Source organism: Moschus berezovskii, chromosome 17 (assembly GCF_049115385.1).
Source record: "Moschus berezovskii isolate FMDL1 chromosome 17, NW_MosBer_1.0, whole genome shotgun sequence".
Classification (NCBI taxonomy): domain Eukaryota; kingdom Metazoa; phylum Chordata; class Mammalia; order Artiodactyla; family Moschidae; genus Moschus; species Moschus berezovskii.
Genome location: NC_142476.1, coordinates 25248027 through 25275115, shown reverse-complemented (window position 1 = coordinate 25275115; position 27089 = coordinate 25248027). Strand labels below are relative to the sequence as shown.

Sequence of the window (27089 nt, the reverse complement as noted above, 5' to 3'; positions counted from 1 at the left end):
CTTTTCTCCATTGTATATTCTTGCCTCCTTTGTCAAAGATAAGGTGTCCATAGGTGTATGGATTTATCTCTGGGCTTTCTATTTTGTTCTATTGATCTATATTTCTGTCTTTGTCCCAGTACCATACTGTCTTGATGACTGTGGCTTTGTAGTATAGTCCAAAGTCAGGCAGGTTGATTCCTCCAGTTCCATTCTTCTTTCTCAAGATTGCTTTGGCTATTTGAGGTTTTTCATATTTCCATACAAACTGTGAAATTATTTGTTCTAGTTCTCTGAAAATACCGTTGGTAGCTTGATAGGGATTTCATTGAATCTATAGATTGCTTTGGGCAGTATACTTATTTTCACTATATTGATTCTTCCAATCCATGAACATGGTATATTTCTCCATCTATTTGTGTCGTCTTTGATTTCTTTCATCAATGTTTTATAGTTTTCCATATATAGGTCTTTTGTTTCTTTAGGTAGATTTATTCCTAAGTATTATTCTTTTTGTTGCAGCAGTGAATGGAATTGTTTCCTTAATTTCTCTTTCTGTTTTCTCATTGTTAGTGTATAGGAATGCAAGGGATTTCTGTGTGTTAATTTTATATCCTGCAACTTTACTATATTCATTGATTAGCTCTGGTAATTTTCTGGTGGTGCCTTTAGGGTTTTCTATGTAGAGGATCATATCATCTGCAAACAGTGAGAGTTTTACTTCTTTTCCAACCTGGATTCCTTTTATTTCTTTTTCTTCTCTGATTGCTATGGCTAAAACTTCCAAAATGATGTTGAATAGTAGTGGTGAGAGTGGGCACCCTTGTCTTGTTCCTGACTTTAGGGGAAATGCTTTCAATTTTTTACCATTGAGGATAATGTTTGCTGTGGGTTTGTCATATATGGTTTTTATTATGTCGAGGTATGGGACAGGAGAGCCTGGTGGGCTGCCGTCTATGGGGTCGCACAGAGTCGGACACGACTGAAGTGACTTAGTAGCAGCAGCAGCAGCATGCTCCTTCTATGCCTGCTTTCTGGAGGGTTTTTATATAAATGGATGTTGAATTTTGTCAGAGGTTTTCTCTGCATCTATTGAGATAATCATATGGTTTTTATCTTTCAATTTGTTAATGTGGTGTATCACATTGGATAATGATATGCTTTCAATGATACTCTTTTATTCAAATATTTTATAGAGAAAAAAGCATATTAGTCAAACATTTGAAATGTAAAAAAGTAAGATATTTCTACTATTGATCCCCGTAATTGAAATGCTTCACATAAAATTTAATTTTTCTTCAAGAAGTCTTTTAATAAAATTGACTATCAAATTTTTTTGATGTCAAACAAATTTCAGTTTGTTCTTTTTTTTTTTTTTAATAACTTGGAAAACCCTCTAAGGTTTACCTTTACTATGTCAATATTTTTAGTGTTAAATACGAAGACTCTTGGACTTTCCAGGTGGTGTTAGTGGTTAAGAATCCTCTGTCAGTGCAGGAGATGCAAGAGATGAGAGCTTGAACCATGAGTTGGTAAGATTCCCTTGAGTAGAAAGTAGCACTCCACTCTAGTATTCTTGCCTGGAAAATCTCATGGGCAGAGGAGCCTGGTGGGATCCACCTGGAAAACTCCATGGGCCCACAAAGAGTTTGAAATGACTGAGTGACTGAGCACAGCACCATGGAGGCCCCTGTGTTTCTATATTTTTCTCCTTAAGAGAAAATCAGATTGAATCTACTTGCACAATTAATCTGTGCTAAATACCCATTATCAATGTACTGTATGAATTGTAGTAAATGTTCCTACCTCTCAGTTTCTTTCAGAGAAAACAAACTAAAGTTGACCTTAATATAAGCGAGAATAAGTGAAAACATGTGGACTTGCATTATCACACAGTAACAAGATAGAGTTATGAATTAGGGTTCGGTACAATTATTGTCATTCTTTAACTGGAACGGAAGAGTAAATAGACAAACTGAAGTTAGGGGAAAAAATATTTTACTGTACTGTGGGAACAGTTGATGTTAAAATTAACTGCCAACAGAGACTATGAAAAACCGTGGCCAGATAGGCAAAGACTGTTAAAACTGAGGATGAGATAATGCTGATTTATAATGCCAATTCAGTATACATTTTATTTAATCTCAAGTATCCCAAATCATGCTACTATGTTGAAGTGTCCTTTTCATTTCTAAATTTATATAAGTCTTCTATATGAATTTAAAAAGCAAAACTGATACATAACCAAAAATTTAAGAAAGTGAAAAGAAATTGACTACAACCAGCAGAGGGAAAGGATCATATGTTAGCATGGATATAATGTGGGCTTTCTGATGGCTCACTGGGTAAAGAATCCTCGTGTAATGCGGGAGCCTCAGGGGACACGGGTTCAATCCCTGGTCAGAAAGATCCCCTGGAGAAGGGAATGGCAACTAGTATGCTTGCCTGCAAAATCCCATGGACAGGGGAGCCTGGCAGACTACAGTCCATGGGGTATCACAAAGAATCAGATATAACTGAGTGCATGGATATAATGTAGAGTTATAAAAGGTGTGATTTTTATGTTGGTGTTGGATGTGATTCAACTGAAGAAAGCAGTTTTTATTTCCATTTTTTTTTTAATATGCATTTCTTATATATATATATATATATATATATATATATACACTCACTTTTACAGGAGGAATGACGTGTTTAATTTAGGGAAGAAAGTGACGGGAGTCAAATACATGCAACTCATGATACGTGTAAAAGCTACAGGAATAGTAGAACGGCATCTGATTGAAAGTAAGGGCTTGATAAATGTTAGCTATTGTTGCAAGTCTTACTACTACTGTCTCTGGTACTCCAAGAGTGTTTTAGGAAAAATCGTCACCAAGTAATTTTACTATAAATGGACAGCAGTTATCCAAGTAATTCTACCATAAAGGGATAACAGTTATCTAAGTAATTCCACCATGAAGGGACAACAGTTATCCAGGTGATTCCACCATAAAGGGACAATAGTTAAAGGGAACATGTGCCTTGTGAAAGATTTTACATGTGTTTTATTAAAGTCACCTTCTCAATTCAAACCCACACAACTATTAATCTTCCTTTTTACAAATTCAGAGACTCAGACTTTGAGGTATTAGATAACATGTTTTCCTCAGGTCATCAGATTGGCAAGTAGCAAGAGCAGTCTCAAAAGTGGAAGTGTTTAATGTCCAAGTCAGTGTCCTTTCTTACGTTGCTCCTTTTTTTCCTTTTAAATATTGGTTTAAGTAACCTTATTAAGCGAATCAAATTAACATTTATTTATTTTATTTCTTTTTGTATTTTACTTCAAAGTAGGATAGTAGAGAATCAAAGGCAGATGTATGTGCAGGACTGCCTCATTCTCAATGAGACAGTTTTACTTAAAATTCCTCTTCTACATCGGTCACTTTGAGTAATTGGCTCACCTAAACATGCGACGAGTTGACTCACTGGAAAAGAGTCTGATGCTAGGAGGGATTGGGGGTGGGAGGAGACGGGGATGACAGAGAATGAGATGGCTGGATGGCATCACCGATTCGATGGACATGAGTTTGAGTGAACTCCGGGAGTTGGTGATGGACAGGGAGGCCTGGCATGCTGTGGTTCATGGGGTCGCAAAGAGTCGGACACGACTGAGCGACTGAACTGAACTGAACTGAAGTTACTGAGCAGCAAATGACACAGTTAACTGTACACTGAAAATCACTTCCTTTGCTCAGCATGTTTTCTTGCTACTTAATGTGGTAAGGTTATTTAAGTGGAACCTCACTGTCACCTTGGAGAGACACAAGAGCTGAGTACATTTTAAGAGATTGATAGGTAATGTTTATACTGCAGTTGTGTTAATAGCTGGTTTTGATTATTGTTAGAGTTAGGCTTCTTTGGGCCTGATTGAAGCATGTATTAAAACTTTAGTTTGCTGCTGGAGTTTTCTGTTAGAGGACTAAATTTTCTGAGGGACAAACAATCCTATATCTCTAGGAAGCAGGATGGGGACTTAAAGATGGGCACTGAGTGAGAATAATTGGCCCTTTCTAGCCTTCCATCCTAGTACCCTGTCCAGAAGCAAATAGCTGGCTGATTTCTTAATGATCTTTTGCATGAACTTCAAAGGACAGAGAGTATAGAAGGGTGTTCTGACTGTTGGATTGCTTTTTCAAAGCAGAATACACAGATACTTAACATGGGTTGGGGGTGGATTGCAATGGGGCATTTCCTGATGTTCTTTTGGGCGTGTGCATGTAGCGGTACATTCTTAAGTGTAAATGCCTGACTCATTGTGGAGTAAAATATTATAAATACATGTGAAAAAATAACATTTTAAAGAAGAGTCTACTGATCTGTGTTGCCTGGATTTATTCCATTCATGCTATTAAGCCAACCAAAGGGTTGTTCTATTCCCCACAATAAGTACTATACCTGATTTTGTCTGTTTTGAGGTGATGGTAAGGATGGAGGAAAAAATGTTTTTCTTGGGAGAATTTTTTTTATCTAAAGTCTAGACTCCTAGAGAAAAATCTATAAACCTCATTTTCAATAAAATGGAAAATTAAAGATTTTTAAAATAAAAATTAATTTTAATCAAAATAAAGAATTAATCTTCTCAATCCAACTTGATCAGAAGCAGTTCTCAAGAAGCCATCTTTTTTCTTCTTAGGTCTTGAAAAAGTCTCAAGAATTGTGGAATCTTGGTTTTGGTATTGACTTTGAGTATTATTTGCTCAGTTAATCCGTCAGCTGTTTAGAGCCCTTCCAGAAACTTATCAGTACCCCAGGCATCTCTAACATCAGTTAGAGATTTGATAGCACTGGCCTTTCTCACCGAACAATACCTGGGGCTCCTGTGTGCAGTGTCTGGGACCCTCTGTTGGTGTTCGAGGCTGATATGGACTTCCTTGTGCAGGCCTATCCCACTGTCAGTTACTGGCCCAGACACCACCTAAGTCCCTCAGGTTTCCATATATAAACTTTAAGTCTCCATTCTTCTATATTCATGTTGATTTAAAAAAAAAAAAAAAACTCCCCGGGTAGCTGCTGTCTATATTAGTCTCTTCCTTTGAGATGATCTAGATCTTAGTTCACCAGTCTTGCTTAGTGACTACTTACTAGTTCTAAGAATAACGACTTGTCTATCTCAATTTCCATATAAATGCAATATTCATACATTATAATGATTTTATTAATAAAAATATATTCTACTGATAATTTTTTGTCAAGACCTAATATACACAGTATAAATATATTTTTATCACCTTAAGTAAAAAGAATCACAACAGTACAACTTCCTCAGTTTCTCAGAAACAAAGGTAATGTCAGTTATGCTGGAAACATAAAATCCATATGTGAGTGTTGGAGCAGAAAGGAAGAGAAAGATGTTAGTGGGCAAGGAGAGCCTGCGGAATTCAGAGAAATGGTAGAGAGAAGTGAAAGTGAAGTGACTCAGTCGTGTCCAACCCTTTGTGACCCCATGGACTGTAGCATCCTTCCATGGCTCGTCCATCCATGGGATTTTCAAGGCAAGAGTACTGGAGTGGGTTGCCATTTCCTTCTCCAGGGGATCTTCCCAACCCAGGGATTGACCCCGGGTCTCCCACATTGAAGACAGACGCTCTTAGATGCTCTTACTGTCTGAGCCACCAGGGAAGGTAGAGAAGCGTCATAGCAGAGAGAAGACAGGGAGAAAAGAAAGTCTTCCTGGAAGTGCAAGCAAAGTGAAAGCCTAGTCCTTAGATAAGCAAAGATGATTAACTACAGTGACCTCTTTGACGGTGCCCTTGTCCTTCCCCTTCTCCTCTTTGACGGTGCCCTTGTCCTTCCCCTTCTCCTTCTCACTGAGCAAACAGGACAGCCATCTGATAGGAGACCAGGAATCCATTCCAACGAGTGTGGAGATGCTTAGTCACTCAGTCTTGTCTGACTCTGTCTCCTCATGGACTGTAGTCTGCCAGGCTCCTCAGTGCTTGGGATTTTCCAGGCAAAAATACTGGAAAGTGTAGCTTTTCCCTTCTCCAGGGGATCTTCCTGACCCAGGGATGGAACCTGTATCTCCTGCAATGACAGGCAGTTTCTTTACCACTGAAGCCGCCTGGGAAGTCCTGTTCTAACCAGGAACCAGGGAAGTGTCTTAATCTGATGGGAAAAGAAAAAGGTCCCAATAGAAAGGTACAGAATGCTTGAAAAAGGAGGGAATTCTCTTAAGTATCAGGGAAGAGGAGAATTATAGAAGTGTATTCTGAGAATTCCAAGGTATCATTTTTGTAGTTTTCCATTTTTGCCTAGAGTTAACCCTGAACACGTCTGTATGTCTTCTGATCACGAGAAGCTCTATGGTCGTATTTTTGTTGTGCTTGGTTACTTCCATGCTGTTTCCGTCTTGAAAGGACCATGTGTGTCACGGCTGAGTCACTTCAGTCATGTCTGACTCTTTGCAACCCCATGGATTATAGCACACCAGGCTCCTCTGTCTGGGATTCTCCAGGCAAGAATACTGGAGTGGATTGCCATGTTCTTCTCCAGGGGATCTTCCTGATCCAGGGATTGAACTCAAGCCTTTTATGTCTCCTGCGTTGGCAGGTGGGTTTTTTACCACTAGTGCCACCTGGGAAGACGTGAAAGGACCATGGTCTGTTATAATTCATGTAAATTATGAAGTTTTTGAAATATTTTAAAGTATGAAGGCACAGTGTTTTCTGATTTATTAATCAAGATGTTGAGTGCCTGGTATATACATTCTTTTTAAAATTTTTTAAAATTTATTTTTAATTGAAGGAGATAAGTACTTCCCAATGTTGGATTGATTTCTGCTGTACCATAACACAAATCAGCCATTAGGATACATATATTTCCTCCTTCTTGAGCCTGTCCCACCCCACTCCCCTATCCTATCCCTCTAGGTCATCACAGAGCACCAGGCTGGGCTCCCTGTGTTATGGGCAACTTTGTACTAGTTATCTGTTTTACACATGGTGATGTAAATATTTCAGTGCTACTTTCTCAACTCATCCTACCCTCTCCTTCCACCTCTGTGTCCACGAGTCCGTTCTCTATGTCTGTGTCTCTATTCCTGCCCTGCAAATAGGTTTGTCAGTACCATTTTTTAAATTCCATATATGTGCATTAATATTGTTTAAATGCAAGTGAACTGAATATCCTCTTAAGGCTCAACATGAAATAAGTTCCAATAAATGGAAAGATCAGTTTCAGAAGAGTTAGACCCTTACTACTGATGAATGATAACTTGAAAGCCTGGAAATAGTTGTCATTGTTAAGCTTCAGCGTTCCTGGAACTGAGATCAGCAGTTCTTTGATGCCTTGTTTTGGATTCCACCTTCTTCAGCCTAGTAAAGGCAGCATGGTGGACTGCCTGGAATGTGGCATCTTCTTTTTTTGATTATGGGGATTTGAAGTCTGGACTCTGAAATATTCTGTCTCTTAGTACATCCCTGCCATATTTTCTACAAGTGATGAAGACCAAATGTCACTGATGCATTAGGATTCTACAGTCATTCTGATTTATTTCATACTTGCTTGGAAGCAACTTTAAATTAAATTCAATGTAATTTAATGGTTTCCACATGTACATTCTGTTTTCTTGGTTATAGAATCACACAACTGTATTTTTAGAAAGTGAACTGAGGGTTGTAAACTTTTGTACAGTTTATAACAGAGTTTCATTCCAAAATTTTATAATAAAGGGAAAATTGTGCAAATAAGACATTCAAAACAATGGGTGTTCCATGTGAAAGGAATAAAATTGCACTCTGAAACTAGGCTTAGTAAATGGTAGCCATGTTAGAATAAGGTTAAATATTGTAATGCCAATGGGCAGTCTTTTGGACTCAGAAATGAGCTTACCAAAAATGTTTCATTTTTCTGGATGCTTAGAGTTAGGCATAACTGGAAAACAATTGGTACAAACACTAATCCATTGAAAATAGATGACGAGAATAGAATTGAAATGGTCTGGAAGAGAAATAATAAGGCATGGGCAAAGGCCCGCTTTGAGATTAGTCTTCTTCCTTCTCTGATCCTTTGTTTGATGAGCATTTTCCCACTAGGTTTTGGGCAGAGACTTGGTTTTTCTTTAACTCCTGTCAGGGTTTAAAGGTTCAGTTTATTCTAGTACTACTTCCACACTGTTTTGTATTTAGAAAAGACTACATGGTAATCTGTTTTATTACTCCCTTGACTGATAGGATTTCTATTCATTTTTATTTAATCTTTTGTGACAATAATTTATTTTCTGAACATAATTATCACTGTATTTCTGAAGTTACAGTTTTCTTTTTAATCTCAAGAGCAGTTTCCTGTGAAAGGTCACATGCTTCTGATTTTTCTGTCTTTGTCTGTTTGGCAACTTGATCAGTTGTAGCAATCAGTAGAATTATAAAGACAAAATGAATGAACCTACTAATATAAATTAGTTATGTTTCAGAGTTTAAATAAAAACACACCGTTAACAGAGTCAGGCCCTTCTTACATATATTTAGGGAATTATGCAATTCAACACATTATGCAACTTTATATCATCACAACTTTCATTTTCATGTATGTGTGCAGGTTTATATGTGATACATATACATTGCTGTGTTTGTTTTTATATATAAATATAAAATTTGACCTTATGGTGTTGAGAAGGGGTGGAGGATGGCAGGGAGTTGGGGAGAGAGAGAAAATGGGGGGAAGGCAGATTTAGTGGAGTTAGTTTTACATACTGCAATACATATTCATATATGTATTGCTTAGTTAAAGAGCAGCTTTTGGCACTTGCATTCTTAGGAGACTTAGCTCTGGAATATTATTAATTGAACTGAGATGGTCCAGGCTTGGGTAAGCTCATACTGAATATAGCAAGTAAGTATGTGTAGGTTGTGTCAAGATTGCTTTGTACAGTCTCATTCACCCATTTACCCACTACTCATTTGTTTATCCACTCATTCATCAAGCAACAGTGGAGTACTGAGTTCCCCATGAAACAATGACCTAGTGGGAGGAAGCAGATAGGTTATAAATACAAGTCAGCGAATGTTGTAATAGAAGAAAGAGCAATATTATGTGGGCATCAGGAGAACAAGAATCTTTCTTATGCTGCTTTTACAGTTGCTCTGATAAGATACTTGCAGTCATGAAAGTTGATGAAGGAAATTAAATGCCTCACTGGAGTCTGTGTAGACTCTCAGGCCAGGCAAAATTGAGTTCACATCCCTGCTCTTTTAGTTACTGGTTGTGTGATCCTGGGAAAGGGGCTTTTAAGATTTAGTGCTCTGTCAATAAATGTGCTAGAAATGATCTCTACTTCATATATTGATGTAGAGAGTAAATGGCATAGTGTATGAGACACTGCTGTCTCAGTGCTCGGTGCAGAGTTGATATCCACTGAGTTAATACAACTAGAGTGTCTTATCACCAACAGAAGTATCAGTTAAATTAATGAGACTTTTCATAGGTTTAGGTTCATCAGTTCTAAATTTCTCCATTGTAAATGTTTTATAGAACATCATTTTGGTTTTTCACTTGTTATGCAGGCAAAAACAGAAAACGTTAAGACTTTTAAAGGACTACCTTTTAAGTTTGGAATTAGAAACTTAAAACAGTTTGTTTTTATAGTTCACTCACAATCCCATTGCCCTAATTTTATAATCTATATGTGAGTTTGACACAAATTAGCCTAAAGTATATGAGTTTGTGCGGCCTATTTATAAGCATGGACCTTTTGACAATGGTTCTGTTTAGTCCTGTTCTGGCAAATCTGCCTTTTAGCTAAATTTAATGATCAGAAGATCAGTTAAGGATTTGGGAAACACTATTAGCAGTCCTGTGAGTTAAGTTTCTGAGATAGTTTATACAGTTATATAAATATATACAAATTTTATTTATAAACTTTGTGTATATATAACACATATTTTAAATGAAGCACATGATTTACAGATTTCTGGAGTAAGTTTTAGCTTGATTCCTAACCCTTAGTAAATTAAAGCAGCTTGAATTTTGTTTCTGATAACTTTTTCATAAAGGTGAAGTTCATGGAAGACTTTTCTATCAAAGCAACAACCGTACAAATACTGGTCTAGAATGCAGCCTATGTAACTAATGCGGCCCATGCAGCATATTACTCTGAAGCAGTGCTGTCCAACAAAAACAGAATTTGAGCCACATAGGTAATTTAAAAAAAAAACAGTTGAAAATAATTTTAATAATCTATGTAATCCATTATATTTAAAATGTTATCATTTTACCATGTCATCAGGATAAAGAATTAGTGCTTCTTCAGTATTTAAATTTCAATTAATTAAAACAAAACATTCAGTTCCTCAGTTTCACTAACCATATTTTCAGTGCTCAGTCACATGCAGCAGGTTAGTGGTTATGATGATGAAAAGAAAGTGAAGTTGCTCAGTTGTGTCCGACTCTTTGTGACCCCATGGACTGTAGCCTACCAGGTTCCTCCATCCATGGGATTTTCCAGGCAAGAATACTGGAGTGGGTTGCCATTCCCTTTTCCAGGAGATCTTCCTGACCCAGGGATTGAAACCGGGTCTCCTGCAATGTAGGCAAACGTTTTACTCTCTGAGTCACCAGGGAAGTTATGATAATAGACAGCACTAAACCAAAGTCTTCCTTTTATAGCTGATTTTAGTGGTTATTTATGATTTAAAATGATTAGAAAATTAGACTCAAATATTAGAGGGTTTTCTAAAGCAGTAACATTACATTTTAACTTCTTTTGGAAAAAAGAAACTTATTTTTCTTTTCAGGAACCTGCCTGTACAGTGAGATAGGCAAACTTCCAAGGATTCTAGTGGTCTCTAGAGTCTACTCCTGGATGATGCTGAGGGATGAACATCCTGAGGTCCTCTTAGGATAAATTTGGATGCAAGTCAGGTGGCTCAGAGACTGTTCTTCACTCAGGAACTGGACAGCATTTTCATCATTCTTGCCATTCCTAGTATGTGTCTCTGCAGGTGACTTAGCAATTCTGATTTTTGGCCCACCGACAGATGACTTCTCCTAGGCCCTTGATACTAGATGACAGCAAAAAAAAAAAAAAAAAATTAATCTCTACTAGAGTTATTTGCCACACAACATTATTGTGTACTTGGCCACTTAACAGATGCTGTGAAATGGACAATTTATATAGTGATTTACACTCAGGTGCCCAGTATCGAGTACAACTGAGAATTGTGAAAATACAATGAAAGTGAAAGTTGTTGAGTCATGTCTGACTCTGTGACACCATGGACTATACAGTCCATGGAATTCTCCAGGCCAGAATACTGGAGTGGGTATACTGGAGTGGGTAGCCGTTCCCTTCTCCAGGGGTCTTCCCAACCCAGGGATCGAACCTAGGTCTCCTGCATTGCAGATGGATTTTTTACCAGTTGAGCCATAGGGGACACCCAAGAATACTGGAGTAGGTAGCCTATCCCTTTTCCAGTGGATCTTCCCGACCCAGGAGTTGAACTGGGGTCTCCTGCATTGCAGGCAGATTCTTTACCAACTGAACTGTCAGGGAAGCCTGAAAATACAATAGGAATCTAATAAATTTTTGAGCAGTCCAGGATATTCATTACCGATATGCAAAGTTGGCTGCAAGTATAAATTATTCCTAGCCAACACACTAAAGTTACCAGTGTGCCCAGTAGCTATTTCCCACTTTGCTAGTACACAAATGCTCACTCAGGGGCATTTGCTATATGCAATAATCCCTGCCCCCCTCCCCATAACTGTTATGCCATGGAAAGTGTGTTACATTATTAAAGAAGAAAGCAAATTAGAGTCCATCTGAAGAGTGAGTGAGGAAGTACATCTGAATGGGAGAAAGGAGAACATTTTCAAGAGAGGAAGGCATGTTATCTCAAACTTGGAAGGAAAATAGTTCAATCTGACAAATATTTACTCAGCAATTACTGTATGTCAGCAAATGCTATGATCTGAGGACTCAGGATTTAGCACACCGTTACTACCATCAAAGAGCTTATAGAAAATGGGAGATTTAGACATGCATACATCGGTGAGGAATATTTGATGGTTGAGATGGAACAGTAAAAAGAGTATTTAAGTGAAAATAAGTAAAGGAATTAAGGTGTGAAGCAAGGGGCATGATTAAAGAATAGAAAATAGATTAAAAGAAGCAATTTTTTTCCTGCACTTTTATTGAGGTATAATTATTATGATGTACAGCACTGTATAGGGGCTTCCCTGGTGACTCAGTGGTAAAGAATCTGCCTGCAATGCAGGAGACCTGGGTTCAATTCCTGGAGAAGGGAATGGCAATTCAATCCAATATTCTCTCCTGGAGAATTCTATGGACAGAAGAGCCTGGCAGGCTGCCCCCCATGGGGTTGCAAAAAGATACAAAACCAGAGAGATATCTCTAGTTTTATATTTCTTTGTGCAAGGGTCACAAAGAGATGTAAAATCAGAGAAATAAAAAAATGTTTTCCCCGGTGATGAGAGCTAAGTTTATTCTCAACAACCTTCATATATAACATACAGCACTGTTGATTATATTTACCATGTTGTACCTTACATTCCTAGTACTTATTTTAGTTATAACTGCAAGGTGGTACCTTTTGACTACCTTCATTATGTTCCCCTCCCCTTGCCTCTAGTAACCACAATCTGATTTCTTTTTCTATGAGTTCGTTTGTTTCTGAAATGTAATTGACCTACGACACAATTCCTGTTACAAAATATAGTGATTTAATATTTCTCTACATTTCATGATGATTATTATGATAAGTCTAGTTTCCAAGGAAGCAGTTTTTGAAGAGGGAACATTAGGAGATAGAAAGCTAGAGAGAAAATTTGATTCAACACGGTAGTTAATGAAAGATTTTAGTAGGAATGTGATCTAGGCAGCTCTTTACTTCAGGAAATATAAAGTTTGGTGGTCAGAAGAGAAGATTAGATAGGAGGCTATACTTGTAATACAATTAATGATAAGAAGAGTGAATTGTAGGAAGTAAAGGGGAAGGGAGGGGACAAATTCATAATGGATGTAGAAGGAAAATGGTTTGGCCACTGATTAGGTGAAGGAAGGCGGGGGAAGGGTCAGAGGTGACTCAGGATTTTAGCTAAACCTCTAGGCAGGCAGTACCCAAAATAGGGACGATATGGTTGAGGAAAATATAATGAGCTTCATAGTAGATGCACTGAATTGTAGATACCTGTAAAACATCTAGAAGTAGATATCTTAAAAACAATTGTAAATAGAAAATTGAAATTTGGGAGATAGGTACAGTCTGAGGATACACGTATATAAGTTTTTGAGAACAGTATCACTTGTTAAACTAGATGCTGTGAAAATGCATTATCAGTAACAGGATAGAAAAATAGAAGGACCTGCTAACTCAATAAAATGTCTGGGAGTCAATAGCTGTTATCTTCTCGAAAGTCACTACAGCGTCCATCCCCCTACTATTTAATGACGTGATTTTTGATGTGTGACATTTTAAAGTGTGTCTCAGTTTCAGAAGTAATTTGTAACAGTTGGTGCTTGGTTCCAACTCATTCCATCGATGGTGTTTAAAAGCTAAAAGCATTGAGTGGGGTCCAGTGCAAGAAAAGATTCTTCAGGTGGTCCAGACTAAAGGGTAAACAATTCTAATGCTTGGTTTTGTATAACCCTCTTGAGACCTCTGGTGCTCAGTGTATCTGTATCAAAATTAGAGACTGTTTGAAATCTAGGGAAAGCCACAGTAGGAGAATCAAATAGAATTTCCAGAGTTCCAAACCTTATCAACTAATTCTTTTCATTTTGAGAAAGAACTCACTCCTATTGGCTTCTGGTGGACTGTGGAATCACAAGCCCTCCCACCCCAAAATGTTCCCAGGCTGCCCTGCTGTTTAGGTGATTGCCTTTTGTAGGCATGAGCTGCTTAAGTACAAGACCCTTTGGCTTCTTCATCTTTGTGTGCCTGAATCCTAGCAGGGTGTTTAAGCACTTACTCATTGCTCAAAACATACTGGTTAAAAGTTCATTTCCTTGGCCCTATAGTTATAGGTCCGTGAATCAAGGCAAATTGAAAGTGGTCAAACAGGAAATGGCAAGAGTGAACATAGACATTCTAGGAATCAGTGAACTAAAATGGACTGGAATGGGTGAATTTAACTCAGATGACCATTATATTTACTACTGTGGGCAGGAATCCCTTAGAAGAAATGGAGTAGCCATCATGGTCAACAAAAGAGTCCAAAATGCAGTACTTGGATGCAATCTTAAAAACGACAGAATGATTTCTGTTCGTTTCCAAGGCAAACCGTTGAATATTATAGTAATCCAGGCCTATGCCCCAACCAGTAACGCTGAAGAAGCCCAAGTTGAACGGTTCTATGAAGACCTACAAGACCTTTTAGAACTAACACCCAAAAAATATGTCCTTTTCATTATAGGAGACTGGAATGCAAAAGTAGGAAGTCAAGAAACACCTGGAGTAACAGGCAAATTTGGCCTTGGAGCACGGAATGAAGCAGGGCAAAAGCTAATAGAGTTTTGTCAAGAGAACGCACTGGTCATAGCAAACACCCTCTTCCAACAACACAAGAGAAGACTCTACACATGGACATCACCAGATGGTCAACACCGAAATCAGATTGATTATATTCTTTGCAGCCAAAGATGGAGAAGCTGTATACAGTTAGCAAAAACAAGACCAGGAGCTGACTGTGGCTCAGATCATGAACTCCTTATTGCCAAATCCAGACTTAAATTGAAGAAAGTAGGGAAAACCACTAGACCATTCAGATATGACCTAAATCAATTCCCTTATGATTATACAGTGGAAGTGAGAAATAGATTTAAGGGATTCGATCTGATAGAGTGCCTGATGAACTCTGGTCGGAGGATCGTGACATTGTACAGGAGACAGGGACCAAGACCATCCCCATGGAAAAGAAATGCAAAAAAGCAAAATGGCTGTCTGAGGAGGCCTTACAAATAGCTGTGAAAAGAAGAGAAGCGAAAAGCAGAGGAGAAAAGGAAAGATACAAGTCTCTGAATGCAGAATTCCAAAGAATAGCAAGGAGAGATAAGAAAGCCTTCCTCTGCGATCAATGCAAAGAAAGAGAGGAAAACAACAGAATAGGAAAAACATGAGATCTCTTCAAGAAAATTAGTGCTTCCAAGGGAACATTTCATGCAAAGATGGGCTCGATAAAGGACAGAAATGGTATGGACCTAACAGAAGCAGAAGATATTAAGAAGAGGTGGCAAGAATACACAGAAAAACTGTACAAAAAGATCTTCACAACCAAGATAGTCACGATAATGTGATCACTGACCTAGAGCCAGACATCTTGGAATGTGAAGTCAAGTGGGCCTTAGAAAGCATCACTATGAACAAAGCTAGTGGAGGTGATGGAATTCCAGTTGAGCTATTTCAAGTCTTGAAAGATGATGCTGTGAAAGTGCTGCACTCAATATGCCAGCAGATTTGGAAAACTCAGCAGTGGCCACAGGACTGGAAAAGGTCAGTCTTCATTCCAATCCCAAAGAAAGGCAATGCGAACGAATGCTCAAACTACCGCACAATTGCACTCATCTCACACGCTAGTAAAGTCATGCTCCAGATTCTCCAAGCCAGGCTTCAGCAATATGTGAACCATGAACTCCCAGATGTTCAAGCAGGTTTTAGAAAAGGCAGAGGCACCAGAGATCAAATTGCCAACATCCTCTGGATCATGGAGAAAGCAAGAGAGTTCCAGAAAAACATCTATTTCTGCTTCATTGACTATGCCAAAGCCTTTGACTGTATGGATCACAATAAACTGTAGAAAATTCTGAAAGAGATGGGAATACCAGACCACCTGACCTGCCTCTTGAGAAACCTGTATGCAGGTCAGGAAGCAACAGTTAGAACTGGATATGGAACAACAGACTGGTTCCAAATAGGAAAAGGAGTACGTCAAGGTTGTATATTGTCACCCTGCTTATTTAACTTCTATTCAGAGTACATCATGAGGAACGCTGGGCTGGAAGAAGCACAAGCTGGAATCAAGATTGCTGGGAGAAATATCAATCACGTCAGATATGCAGATGACACCACCCTTATGGCAGAAAGTGAAGAGGAACTCAAAAGCCTCTTGATGAAAGTGAAAGAGGAGAGTGAAAAGGTTGGCTTGAAGCTCAACATTCAGAAAACAAAGATCATGGCATCTGGTCCCATCACTTCATGGGAAATAGATGGAAAAACAGTGGAGACAGTGTCAGACTTTATTTTTTTGGGCTCCAAAATCACTGCAGATGCTGATTGCAGCCATGAAATTAAAAGATGCTTACTCCTTGGAAGGAAAGTTATGACCAACCTAGATAGTATATTAAAAAGCAGAGACATTACTTTGCCAACCAAGGTCCGTCTAGTCAAGGCTATGGTTTTTCCCGTGGTCATGTATGGATGTGAGAGTTGGACTGTGAAGAAAGCTGATCGCCGAAGAATTGATGCTTTTGAACTGTGGTGCTGGAGAAGACTCTTGAGAGTCCCTTGGACTGCAAGGAGATCCAACCAGTCCATTATAGAGGAGATCGATCCTGGGTGTTCATTGGAGGGACTGATGCTAAAGCTGAAACTGCAATACGTTGGCCACCTCATGTGACGATTGACTCACTGGAAAAGACTCTGATGCTGGGAAAGGTTGGGGGCGGGAGGAGAAGGGGACGACAGAGAATGAGATGCTGGATGGCATTACCGACTCTATGGACATGAGTTTGAGTGAACTCTGGGTGTTGGTGATGGACAGGGAGGCCTGACGTGCTGTGTTTCATGGGGTCGCGGAGAGTCGGACATGACTGAGCGACTGAACTGAACTGAAGGAGACATGAGGGAAAAAATATATAAAACTACTATAATATATAATATATATTATAGATATAATCATACTGTGATAGATTTCTATTTATATCTTTACTTTTTTAAAATTTATTTATTTTAGTTGGAGGCTAATTACTTTACATTACTGTATCGGTTTTGCCATACATTGACATGAATCTGCCGTGGGTGTACGTATGTTCCCCATCTTGAACCCCCACCCACCTCCCTCCCCATCCCATCCCTCTGGTTCATCCCAGTACACCAGCCCCGAGCATCTTGTATCATGCATCGAACTTGGACTGGCGATTAGTTTCACATATGATAATATATATGTTTCAATGCCATTCTCCCAAATCATCCCACCCTCGTCCTCTCCCACAGCGTCCATAAGACTGTTCTATACATCTGTCTCTTTTGCTGTCTCGTATACAGGGTTATCGTTATCATCTTTCTAAATTCCATATATATGCGTTAATTACTGTATTGGTGTTTTTCTTTCTGGCTTACTTCACTCTGTATAATAGGCTCCAGTTTCATCCACCTCATTAGAGGTCATCCAGTTTCATCCACCTCATTAGAGGTCATCCACCTCATCAGAATGGCTGCTATCCAAACGTCTACAGGCAATAAATGCTGGAGAGGGTGTGGAGAAAAGGGAACCTTTTTACACTGTTGGTGGGAATGCAAACTATTACAACCACTATGGAGAACAGTGGGGAGATTCCTTAAAAATCTGGAAATAGAACTGCCATCAGTCAGTCAGTCAGTTCAGTCGCTCAGTCGTGTCCGACTCTCTGAGACCCCGTGAATCACAGCACGCCAGGCCTCCCTGTCCATCACCAACTCCCGGAGTTCGCTCAAACTCATGTCCACAGAGTCGGTGATGCCATCCAGCCATCTCATCTCGGTCGTCCCCTTCTCCTCCTGCCCCCAATCCCTCCCAGCATCAGACTCTTTTCCAGTGAGTCAACTCGTCGCATGAGGTGGCCAAAGTATTGGAGTTTCAGCTTTAGCATCAGTCCTTCCAATGAACACCCAGGATATATGACCCAGCAATCACACTCCTGGGTATACACACCGAGGAAACCAGAATTGAAAGAGACACATGTACTCCAGTGTTCATCGCAGCACTGTTTATAATAGCAAGGACTTGGAAGCAACCTCAATGTCCATCTGCAGATGAATGGATAAGAAAGCTTTGGTACATTTACACAATGGAGTATTACTCAGCAATTAAAAAGAATACATTTGAATCAATTCTAATGTATTTATATCTTTAAAATAGAGGAAGATTTGAAAGAACATTAATGTTCAACAGTAGAGAAATGCCTGACTAAATTATGGAATGTAGACAGAATATTTCACAATCATTAAAATCTGTGATTTTGAAAAAAACATTGATGACAACTTAAGTAGGATATAGTCCAAAATTTAAAATATAATGTATAACACTGGAAACACAGTAGACTCAGAGTCCTATCTTTAAATTCATATGTGCTTGAAGGAAGTATATGTGGCAGGAATCCTCTTAGGCCGAGGGTTGTTTTTGTTTAGGATTATATATTGAGCCTAGTAGTGTGTGCTTAGTTGAGTCCAACTATTTGCAACCCTATGGACAATAGCCCGTCAGTCTCCTCTGTCTATGGAATTTTTCAGGCAAGAATACTGGAATGGGTTGCCATACCCTCCTCATGGAAGGAGGGTTCAAACCCTGAGTTTGAACCTGCATCTCTTGCATCTCCAGTATTAACAGGTGGATTCTTTACTGCCAGCACCACCTGGGAAGCCTATTTCGAGCCTAATACAATAGCAAATAAAACACAGAGATTATGTGTTAGTAGTAAAAATGAAGCAGAGTGAAAAGAGTTACAAAGGGGCTGTACTTTACCATAAAGTGGTCATGGAGGTTTTCTGTGATTGGTCACATCAGAGCAGAAATTTGGGGTATATGAGATAAACCAGTCTGTTTTGTTTGCTGGTGAAAATGATCCAGTAAAAAGAAAAATGTTGAGAATGGAATGGAGAGAAGGGATGGTCACAGGAACTGTGTCCTTGATTAGACATAGGTGAGAAATTAGCCTTAGCCATGAGTGAAATGATTCCTTCACCCTGAAGGCAGGGCATGTGGATACTATTACTGTAAGTTAATAGGGGTTGGAGTGGGAGTTTATGAAAATTCTCTATTGATTGCTTCTGTCCTCCAAGTACAATAGAGGGGAAGTGATCAAATAAGAGTCAGAATAAGAGAAGAGGATATGTATGAAATAGTCATGTATGAGAATGGGAGTCGATCAATATTTAATTACAAAGTATATAACAATTTTTATTTTGTGTATCTGGGGTGAATTTTTTATTTATCTATAAGTACAGTTGTTTTTTTTTTTTTGTCTCCACATCACTTTATGTCTTTTCCATGTCCTTGTAACCAAAGTGGGTAATCCGGTGGCAAACGGACAGAAAATAGAAATGAAGAGAACTTTCTTGGTTCTCGAGCGTCTAAGGCAATTTGTCATAACTATCTCTTTTCTGCTAGTGAAATAATAGGATTTTCCCACTGTTTCTCACCAGGGTGGTGGCGACTGTCCAGAAATGAGTATCGGAGCTATAAAAATTGCCTTGGAAATTTCTCTTCCTGGGTCTTTCATCTATGTTTTCACCGACGCGCGATCCAAGGATTATCGACTCACTCATGAGGTGCTGCAGCTTATCCAACAGAAACAGTCACAGGTGAGTAGGCGTCAACCCCCTGACCCCCAATTTTCCATCTGAACGCAGCTGTAAGAAATACAGGATGTAAGAGACTGCCTCCCTCTCACCCTCCCATGTGTGGCAAATGTCAATAACTACAATTCGGGATCCATATATAAGGGCTCCAATAAGTATGTATGTGTGATTTAATGTAAATGGATATGTGATATTTGTACAAAGCATGTAAATGTATTGTTTCACAATATGGAAAAGAAATGATTAAGGTTTAATTAAGATATTTGTCATCATCTTATCCATATAACTGACAAAAGTACAGCCCTAACAGAAAAAGCCTGTATTTCCAATGTCATCTCCTATGTGAAATCTTGTCCGAGTCAATTACTCATTGTATCAGTTAGCTGTTGCTGAGTAACAAGCTGTTCTAACTCTCAGTGTCTTAAAACAATAGTCTTGTATTTTTCACATGTTTGTCGGGCTCAGTTGCCCTAGGCTCTGCTTGCTCACTTGTGTATCTAGGCATAGTTTGGTTTTGGCTTATCTCAGCTGAACTCTGGGTGACTTGGCTCTTCCTTGCAAGTTTCTCCACCTCTTTCTGAGACCAGTAATCTAGTTTAGGTATGATCTTGTCATGACCAAGGCAGAAACACTAAGAGATCAAGTGGAAATACACAAGACAATAGCACCCCACTCCAGTACTCTTGCCTGGAAAATCCCATGGACGGAGGAGACTGATAGGCTGCAGTCCATGAGGTCGCTCCGGGTCGGACACAACTGAGCAACTTCACTTTCACTTTTCATTTTCATTCATTGGAGGAGGAAATGGTAACCCACTCCAGTGTTCTTGCCTGGAGAATCCCAGAGATAGGGGAGCCTAGTGGGCTGCCATCTATGGGGTCGCACAGAGTCAGACACGACTGAAGTGACTTAGCAGCAGCAGCAGCTTGAGTGTCAGTTTGGAACCAGTGGAAAGCGCATTTTGCCTTGTGCTTATGGCCAAAACAAGTCAGATTTCCAAGTTTTAATTCAAAGATGACAAAGTAAACTTTACCTCTTTTGTAAAGTTAACTTCAAGATCACCTGTAAATTGCGTGAATCAGGAAGATATATATATATATATATATATGCACACACACACTTACAAATATATATACACATAAACGTATCTCCCACTTGCCTGGCAATATGTTAATATACAGCAAGTGCTCAATAACCATATGGTGATTTCCCCAAATCCTTTAAATTATCTTCTTTTTTCAAAAACTGTAGGTGGTATTTGTGCTTACTGGAGATTGTGATGACAGAAGCCATATTGGATACAGAGTCTATGAAGAAATTGCCTCTACAAGTTCTGGTCAAGTGTTCCATCTGGACAAAAAACAAGTTAATGAGGTCAGTTTAATAAGTGGGTCTGCTTTATTACTCACTACCTTATCAACATCAGTTGGGCAAACCTAATAGTGTCAGTTTGCATTTCAAGAACAATTCAAACATAAAGGTTTTCCCCCTGGGCCACACGTTAATAAAGGCATTACACTGATGTGCAGAAGCATAGGTTTATCTGGTATTAATTTCTAGACAGTGTTATGCTATACTGATAAATTCTTCAGATTTGAGCATACATTTATTTAAAATTCATTTAGTGGAACTTGAAAATTTTTGTCGTTTTTATTGTTTAGTAAGGTTAGTTTGTGTTTCTGATGTAAAGCTTTTGGATAACTGGGAAAATGTGGCTTGATTTGACTCTCCCTTGGCTCATTTTACATTTGTTCACTAAACTAGAATATAAGAAGGTAGTCTGAGCCAAATTCTAATGAAGTTTGATCGCTAAAATAAAAACTATTGCCCAATAACTGTATACTTATCTAAAAATTTTTATGATAGTCTATAATGTATATCGGAGAAGGCAATGGCAAGCCACTCCAGTACTCTTGCCTAGAAAATCCCATGGATGGAGGAGCCTGTTAGGCTCAGTCCATGGGGTCACTCAGTCGGACACGACTGAGAGACCTCATTTTCACTTTCACGCATTGGAGAAGGAAATGGCAACCCACTCCAGTGTTCTTGCCTGGAGAATCCCAGGGACGGGGGAGCCTGGTGGGCTGCCGTCTATGGGGTCGCACAGAGTCGGACACGACTGAAGCGACTTAGCACCAGCAGCAGCAGCATAATGTATATATTAAGAAAATCTTTGTAGTTTCTAAAAATGTGTTTGAGATATGTTTGTCATGAGTCTCTTTTTCTGTTACCTTGCCTTGACCCTACCTGTGAGGATAAAATTTTATTGACTTCCCTGGTGGTCCAGTGGTTAAGACTTCACCTTCCAATACAGGGGGTGTGAGTTCAGTCCCTGGTGGGGGAGCTAAGATGCCATGTGCTTCACAGCCAATAAACCAAAACATAAAAGAGAAGCAATATTGTAACTTATTTATTTGGCTCCCAGGTAAGTTTCTAGGAACATGCCAAAAAAAAAAGATAAGATATTACGTTTGCGTAATTCATATTTGATTTGATGTGGTCAGGGTATCTATACAGATTTTATTTTTTTGTTTGTCATTACTGCTGTTAGTATTAAAATTTTTCTTAACAGTTTTTAACTATTGAAGAATAACAGCATTATTAACTGTATTGTGTGTGTTTCTATAAACATACATACATAAATATATATCCGCAGATATATACCCACATACTCATATATATACATGCATACATGTGGATGTGCGTGTGTTCTTATGTTCCTCTTTTTTTGTGATCTGATATGCCTGGAGAATCCCAGGGATGGTGGAGCCTGGTGGGCTGCCGTCTATGGGGTCGCACAGAGTTGAACACGACTGAAGCGACTTAGCAGCAGCAGCATGTGGTAAACACTTAAGTTTCTGATATGAGGTAAAAAGATGCTCCAGCTAAAATATCTGGAGCATATTATGCTTAGTCAAATAAGGCAGAGAAAGACAAATACCATATATTTTCACTTATATGTGGAATCTAAAAAAAATATTATAAACGGACACATGTAACAAAACAGAAATGGACCCACAGAGAACAGATTTGTGATTACCGGAGAAGAATGGATGGAGAGAGGGCAAAATCGGTGAAGGGATTTAAAAGGTGCAAACTAATAAGCATAAAATAAATAAGTTTTAAGGATATAATGGATAGCACAGGGAATATAGTCAATAAACAAGTTCTGTTCATTTCATGACAGACTTCCTTGTCTTGAAAGAAATGGTTCACTATGTTCTCTTATAACTAAAGAGTTCCTATTAGATCATGCAGGAACTAAGGGCACATTGCAAATTTCTAGAATAAATAATTTAGTTAAAATATTTTTTATTAATATATGATATGCAAACATGGAATATTACTTTAGTGTAAACAAATTTTCTCGTAAGAAACAGCCTTTGGAGGAAACTATGACTTGAGTGCGGATTGTGTCCATTGTGGTAGTTTACCTACTAAGTCGTGTCTGACTCTGTGACCCCGTGGACTGTAGCCTGCTAAACTCCTCTGTTGTGGGATTCTCCAGGCAAGAATACTGGAGTGGTTGCCATTTCCTTCTTCAGGGGATCTTCCCGACCTGGGTCTCCTGTGTTGCAGGCGGATTCTTTACTGACTGAGCTATGAGGGAAGCATCCCTGAGCTCTGAGGGAAACTATGAGGGAAGTGTCCCTCAGTGTCCACTGTAGCAATTCCAAAAATGCCTGGGCAGATCTGATAACTGTAGGGGGAGACCTTAACAGTTATTTGAATAAACATCTGCATGAGAGTTTGGGAGCCTGAAGTTAGAGAATAGTCTAAGGTGTCTCTCTGTGGAACTAGGTTTCTTGTTGCTTGAGCTAGTGCTTGACCCTCATGATGGGAATGTCAACATTTGGAATTGTTTTTAACCTGGGATTAAGTAAGACTCCGGGGGTACAGTCAATATCATTTGCATGAAGTAGGGCATAGTGGAGAAGAGCATCATTCTCTCTTATATCAGTGAGGATGCCACCCGCTTAGGGGGTTATGAGGCTTTGGGGGAGTGGTAGTGGTATTCAGTGCAGACAGATGGGGCATTGATGGCAGCAAAGGATACCATGCCCGGACGACAGGATGGTTCCCAGCAGAAGGTACTACAGAAGAGAAGAGATGAGAAGAGTCATGGCCACGGTCAGCAAGCACCTAGTGCATTTGAAAGAGCAGCTGACTGAACCTGCAGGCATAACTTGGAGATTCTCAAAACAATTTGGATAAACTTCTAGACCTTTGCCAACAAAGGTCCATCTAGTCAAGGCTATGATTTTTCCAGTGGTCATGTATGGATGTGAGAGTTGGACTATAAAGAAAGCTGAGTGCCGAAGAATTGATGCTTTTGAACTGTGGTGTTGGAGAAGACTCTTGAGAGTCCCTTGGACTGCAAGGAAATTCAACCAGTTCATCCTAAAGGAAATCAGTCCTGATATTCGTTGGAAGGACTGATGTTAAAGCTGAAACTCCAATACTTTGGTCACCTGATGGAAAGAACTGACTCATTTGAAAAGGCCCTGATGATGGGAAAGGTTGAAGGCAAGAGGAGAAGGGGACGACAGAGGATGAGATGGTTGGATGGCATCACCGACTCGATGGACATGAATTTGAGTAACTTCTGGGAGTTGGTGATGGACAGGGAGGCCTGTTGTGCTGCAGTCCATGGGATCAAAGAGTCGGACACGACTGAGCAACTGAACTGAACTGCACTGAACCTTCTAGAGAGAACCTTAGAGCTTTATTGTTGGGTTTCCCTTATGGCTCAGTGGTAAAGTAGCTACCTGCCAGTGTAGGAGACACAGGTTCGACACAGGTTCAGAAGATCCTCTGGAGAAGGAAATGGGAACCCACTCCAGTATCTTCTTGGGAAATCCCATGGACAGAGGAGCCTGGTGAGCTACAATACATGGGGTCATAAAGAGTCGGACACGATTTGGTGATGACAAACATAGGACATTATTAGGACTGGGTCCCAGAGCTAGAATATAACCTTGTCTGTCCCATTAGTATGACAATTTATATTCATATACTCAGAGAAAATTGATTTATGAGAAACTGAAAACACTGTTGTCTTAAATGAAGATTATAAGACCTACAGAGGTTCAGACTTTCTTATTAAACAAATGGGGTGATGCGTAGTCCTAGGAAAGAATTCTGCTGTTCACTCACTCAGTTGTGTCCAACTCTTCATGACCCCATGGACTGTAGCACACAAGTCTTCCCTGTCCTTCACTATCTTCTGGAGTTTGTTCAAACTCATGTCCTTTGAGTCAATGATACCATCCAAACATCTCATCCTCTGTTGCCGTCTTCCCCTTGTGCTTTCAATCTTTCCCAGCAGATGGGTCCTTTCCAATGAGTTAGTTCTTCACATCAGGTGGCCAAAGTATTGGAGGTTCAGCTTTAACATCAGTCCTTCCAATGAATATTCAGGGTTGATTTCCTTTAGGATTGACTGGTTTGATCTCCTTGCAGTCCAAGGGACTCTCAAGAGTCTTCTCCAGCACCACAGTTCAAAAGCATCAGTACTTCTGCACTCAGCCTTCTTTATGGTCCAGATTACCAAATAATTTATAGGAATAACATTTTAAAAATTTTGGTATAAATTACAGAAAATTGTCTGGATGTAGATATATCACAGAAATTTAACCCACTGCTATGTTAATAGTCTTTTTCTCCTAATTTATGAGTTGATACTTTGAACTTAAGTTCAGCTAGGCAGAAGAGGACTAGATAAAAGCATTACTAAAACTGCCCATTTTTATAAGCTAAAGTTTAATGCCAACAGGGATGGACTTTATTTTTATTTTTTTTCAGGGATGGACTTTAATGTTTATGTCAACCATAGCAATTCCAATCCCCCTTTCAGTTGGTTCATGAAAGGTCATTAAATCTCAAAAGAGACTTAGCTAAGGGTGTCTTGGAAAAGAACTTTTCTGGATATTGTCCTGCATGGATGTAAATCCCAAGTCTGGTGCAGTCATCTTCATACAAGTCTGAGCTTGAAATAAATATGAGGGGGATTAAAGAGCTAAGGAAGTTCAGAGCCTTTGAATTAAGTCAACATTCAGACCATCCTACCTCTAAGCCCAAGAATTAGGAAAGTGATCTTTTTGTTTAAGCCAGTTAGAGTTGAACAGTACCTTAAAAATAAATGCATCCTAACTTATAAAAGTGAAAAGTGAAAGACATTCAGTTGTGTCCAACTCTTTGTGACCCCACGGACTACACAGTCATGGAATTCTCCAGGCCAGAATACTAGAGTGGGTAGCCTATTCCTTCTCCTGAGGATCTTCCTGACCCAGGAATTGAACTGGAGTCTCCTGCATTGCAGGCAGATTCTTTACCAACTTGAGCTATCAGGGAAGTCTTCCTAACTGATAAGAATTCTGTACTTTTTGGTGACATGGTCTCTGTAAGTCCCAGTTTCTTTGTAAAAGAAAGGATAAATGGGAATATGTAAATGTAAAATGGGGATAGTATAATTATACATTTTAGGAAGTTGTTATCATATTAAATGAGATAATGCATATAAAATGTTCCTCCCAAGTTCCAATATAGGGTAAGTGCCTAATAAATGTTAACTAGTATTGTTTTAATTCTTGTAGTGTTGTTATTTTGCTTTCAAAGTAGGGAAATTGTGCCACTGTGTTTGTTAGAAACCAGATGGTTCGTTGTTGTTGCTGGGAAATAAATTTGAGTGGGACAGTCTGGGAAGAGGCTGGAGAGATGGTTCTTTTTTTGATGTGTGTAAAAGAGATATTCTGAAGGGGTTTCTGGAGCCCCATAAGCCAATATGTTACTTAAAGCCACCAAAGTAAATGATTTTTTTTAAACAAAAAGCAGAATGACAGTGTTAAAATTGGATTTGCAAAATTTTTAGCATGTAATTTAGCCGTTTCTCTTTTCTGATTGTTCTAGATTCTCCTATTATGTAAATATTATAAACTCTAAGGAATCTAGATGCTATAACAATGTCTGCACATTTAATAGGTATAAAAACTGCGGTGAAGTCATACACATACGAAGTCCTTTCATTTTAATAAAGTGATTTTTTTCATCTTTTGTTTCCAAAGGGATCTGTTGAGTATTATGCTTTATCCTTCTAACCCAGTTCATCGGTTTCCTAAGCGAGCAGGTTATATTTTGTGTCAACTCTCTCGAGATTACTTGCAGTTTTTTTCTTTCTTCCTGTTCAGTTTTTTGGAGAAGATATAGGTATCTTTCATCTTTATTTAACATAAAAGAGAAACCAAAGAAAAGGAAGTATTTGGCTGAGCATCAGGGGTATATAAATCATTGTGTGGTATTACTCTTTGGCAATACAAGTAAAGACACATCTCAAAGATGTACTTAATTCACCTTTGAAGACGGAAAGGGAACTGAATAGTCTTAAGTCTTTCATTTCTTTGTAAACTGGGTGATTGTCAGTGATCCAATTAATGCTTCCTACGTTTAAGTCCAAGTTTGAAATCTCAAAGTTACCCACAGATGTTACATTCTTGTGTCCAAGAACCTAACACAAAAGATCCATCATCCAGTGGGTAATTCACTTGTTCTGGTTCCCAATCC

The 27089-nt window shown here is 39.0% G+C and overlaps 1 protein-coding gene across 5 annotated transcripts in view; it reads left to right on the top strand.

Annotated features, from left to right (window-relative positions):
* Positions 1 to 27089, top strand: part of HMCN1 (hemicentin 1) — a 540326-nt gene that overhangs the window by 129039 nt on the left and 384198 nt on the right. For all 5 annotated transcript variants that reach the window (XM_055419093.2, XM_055419092.2, XM_055419094.2 and 2 more), the window contains exons 3-4: positions 19374 to 19532; positions 20781 to 20903. In XM_055419093.2, coding sequence (XP_055275068.2) covers positions 19374 to 19532; positions 20781 to 20903 — 282 coding nt within the window. The remainder of the gene's footprint in view (positions 1 to 19373; positions 19533 to 20780; positions 20904 to 27089) is intronic.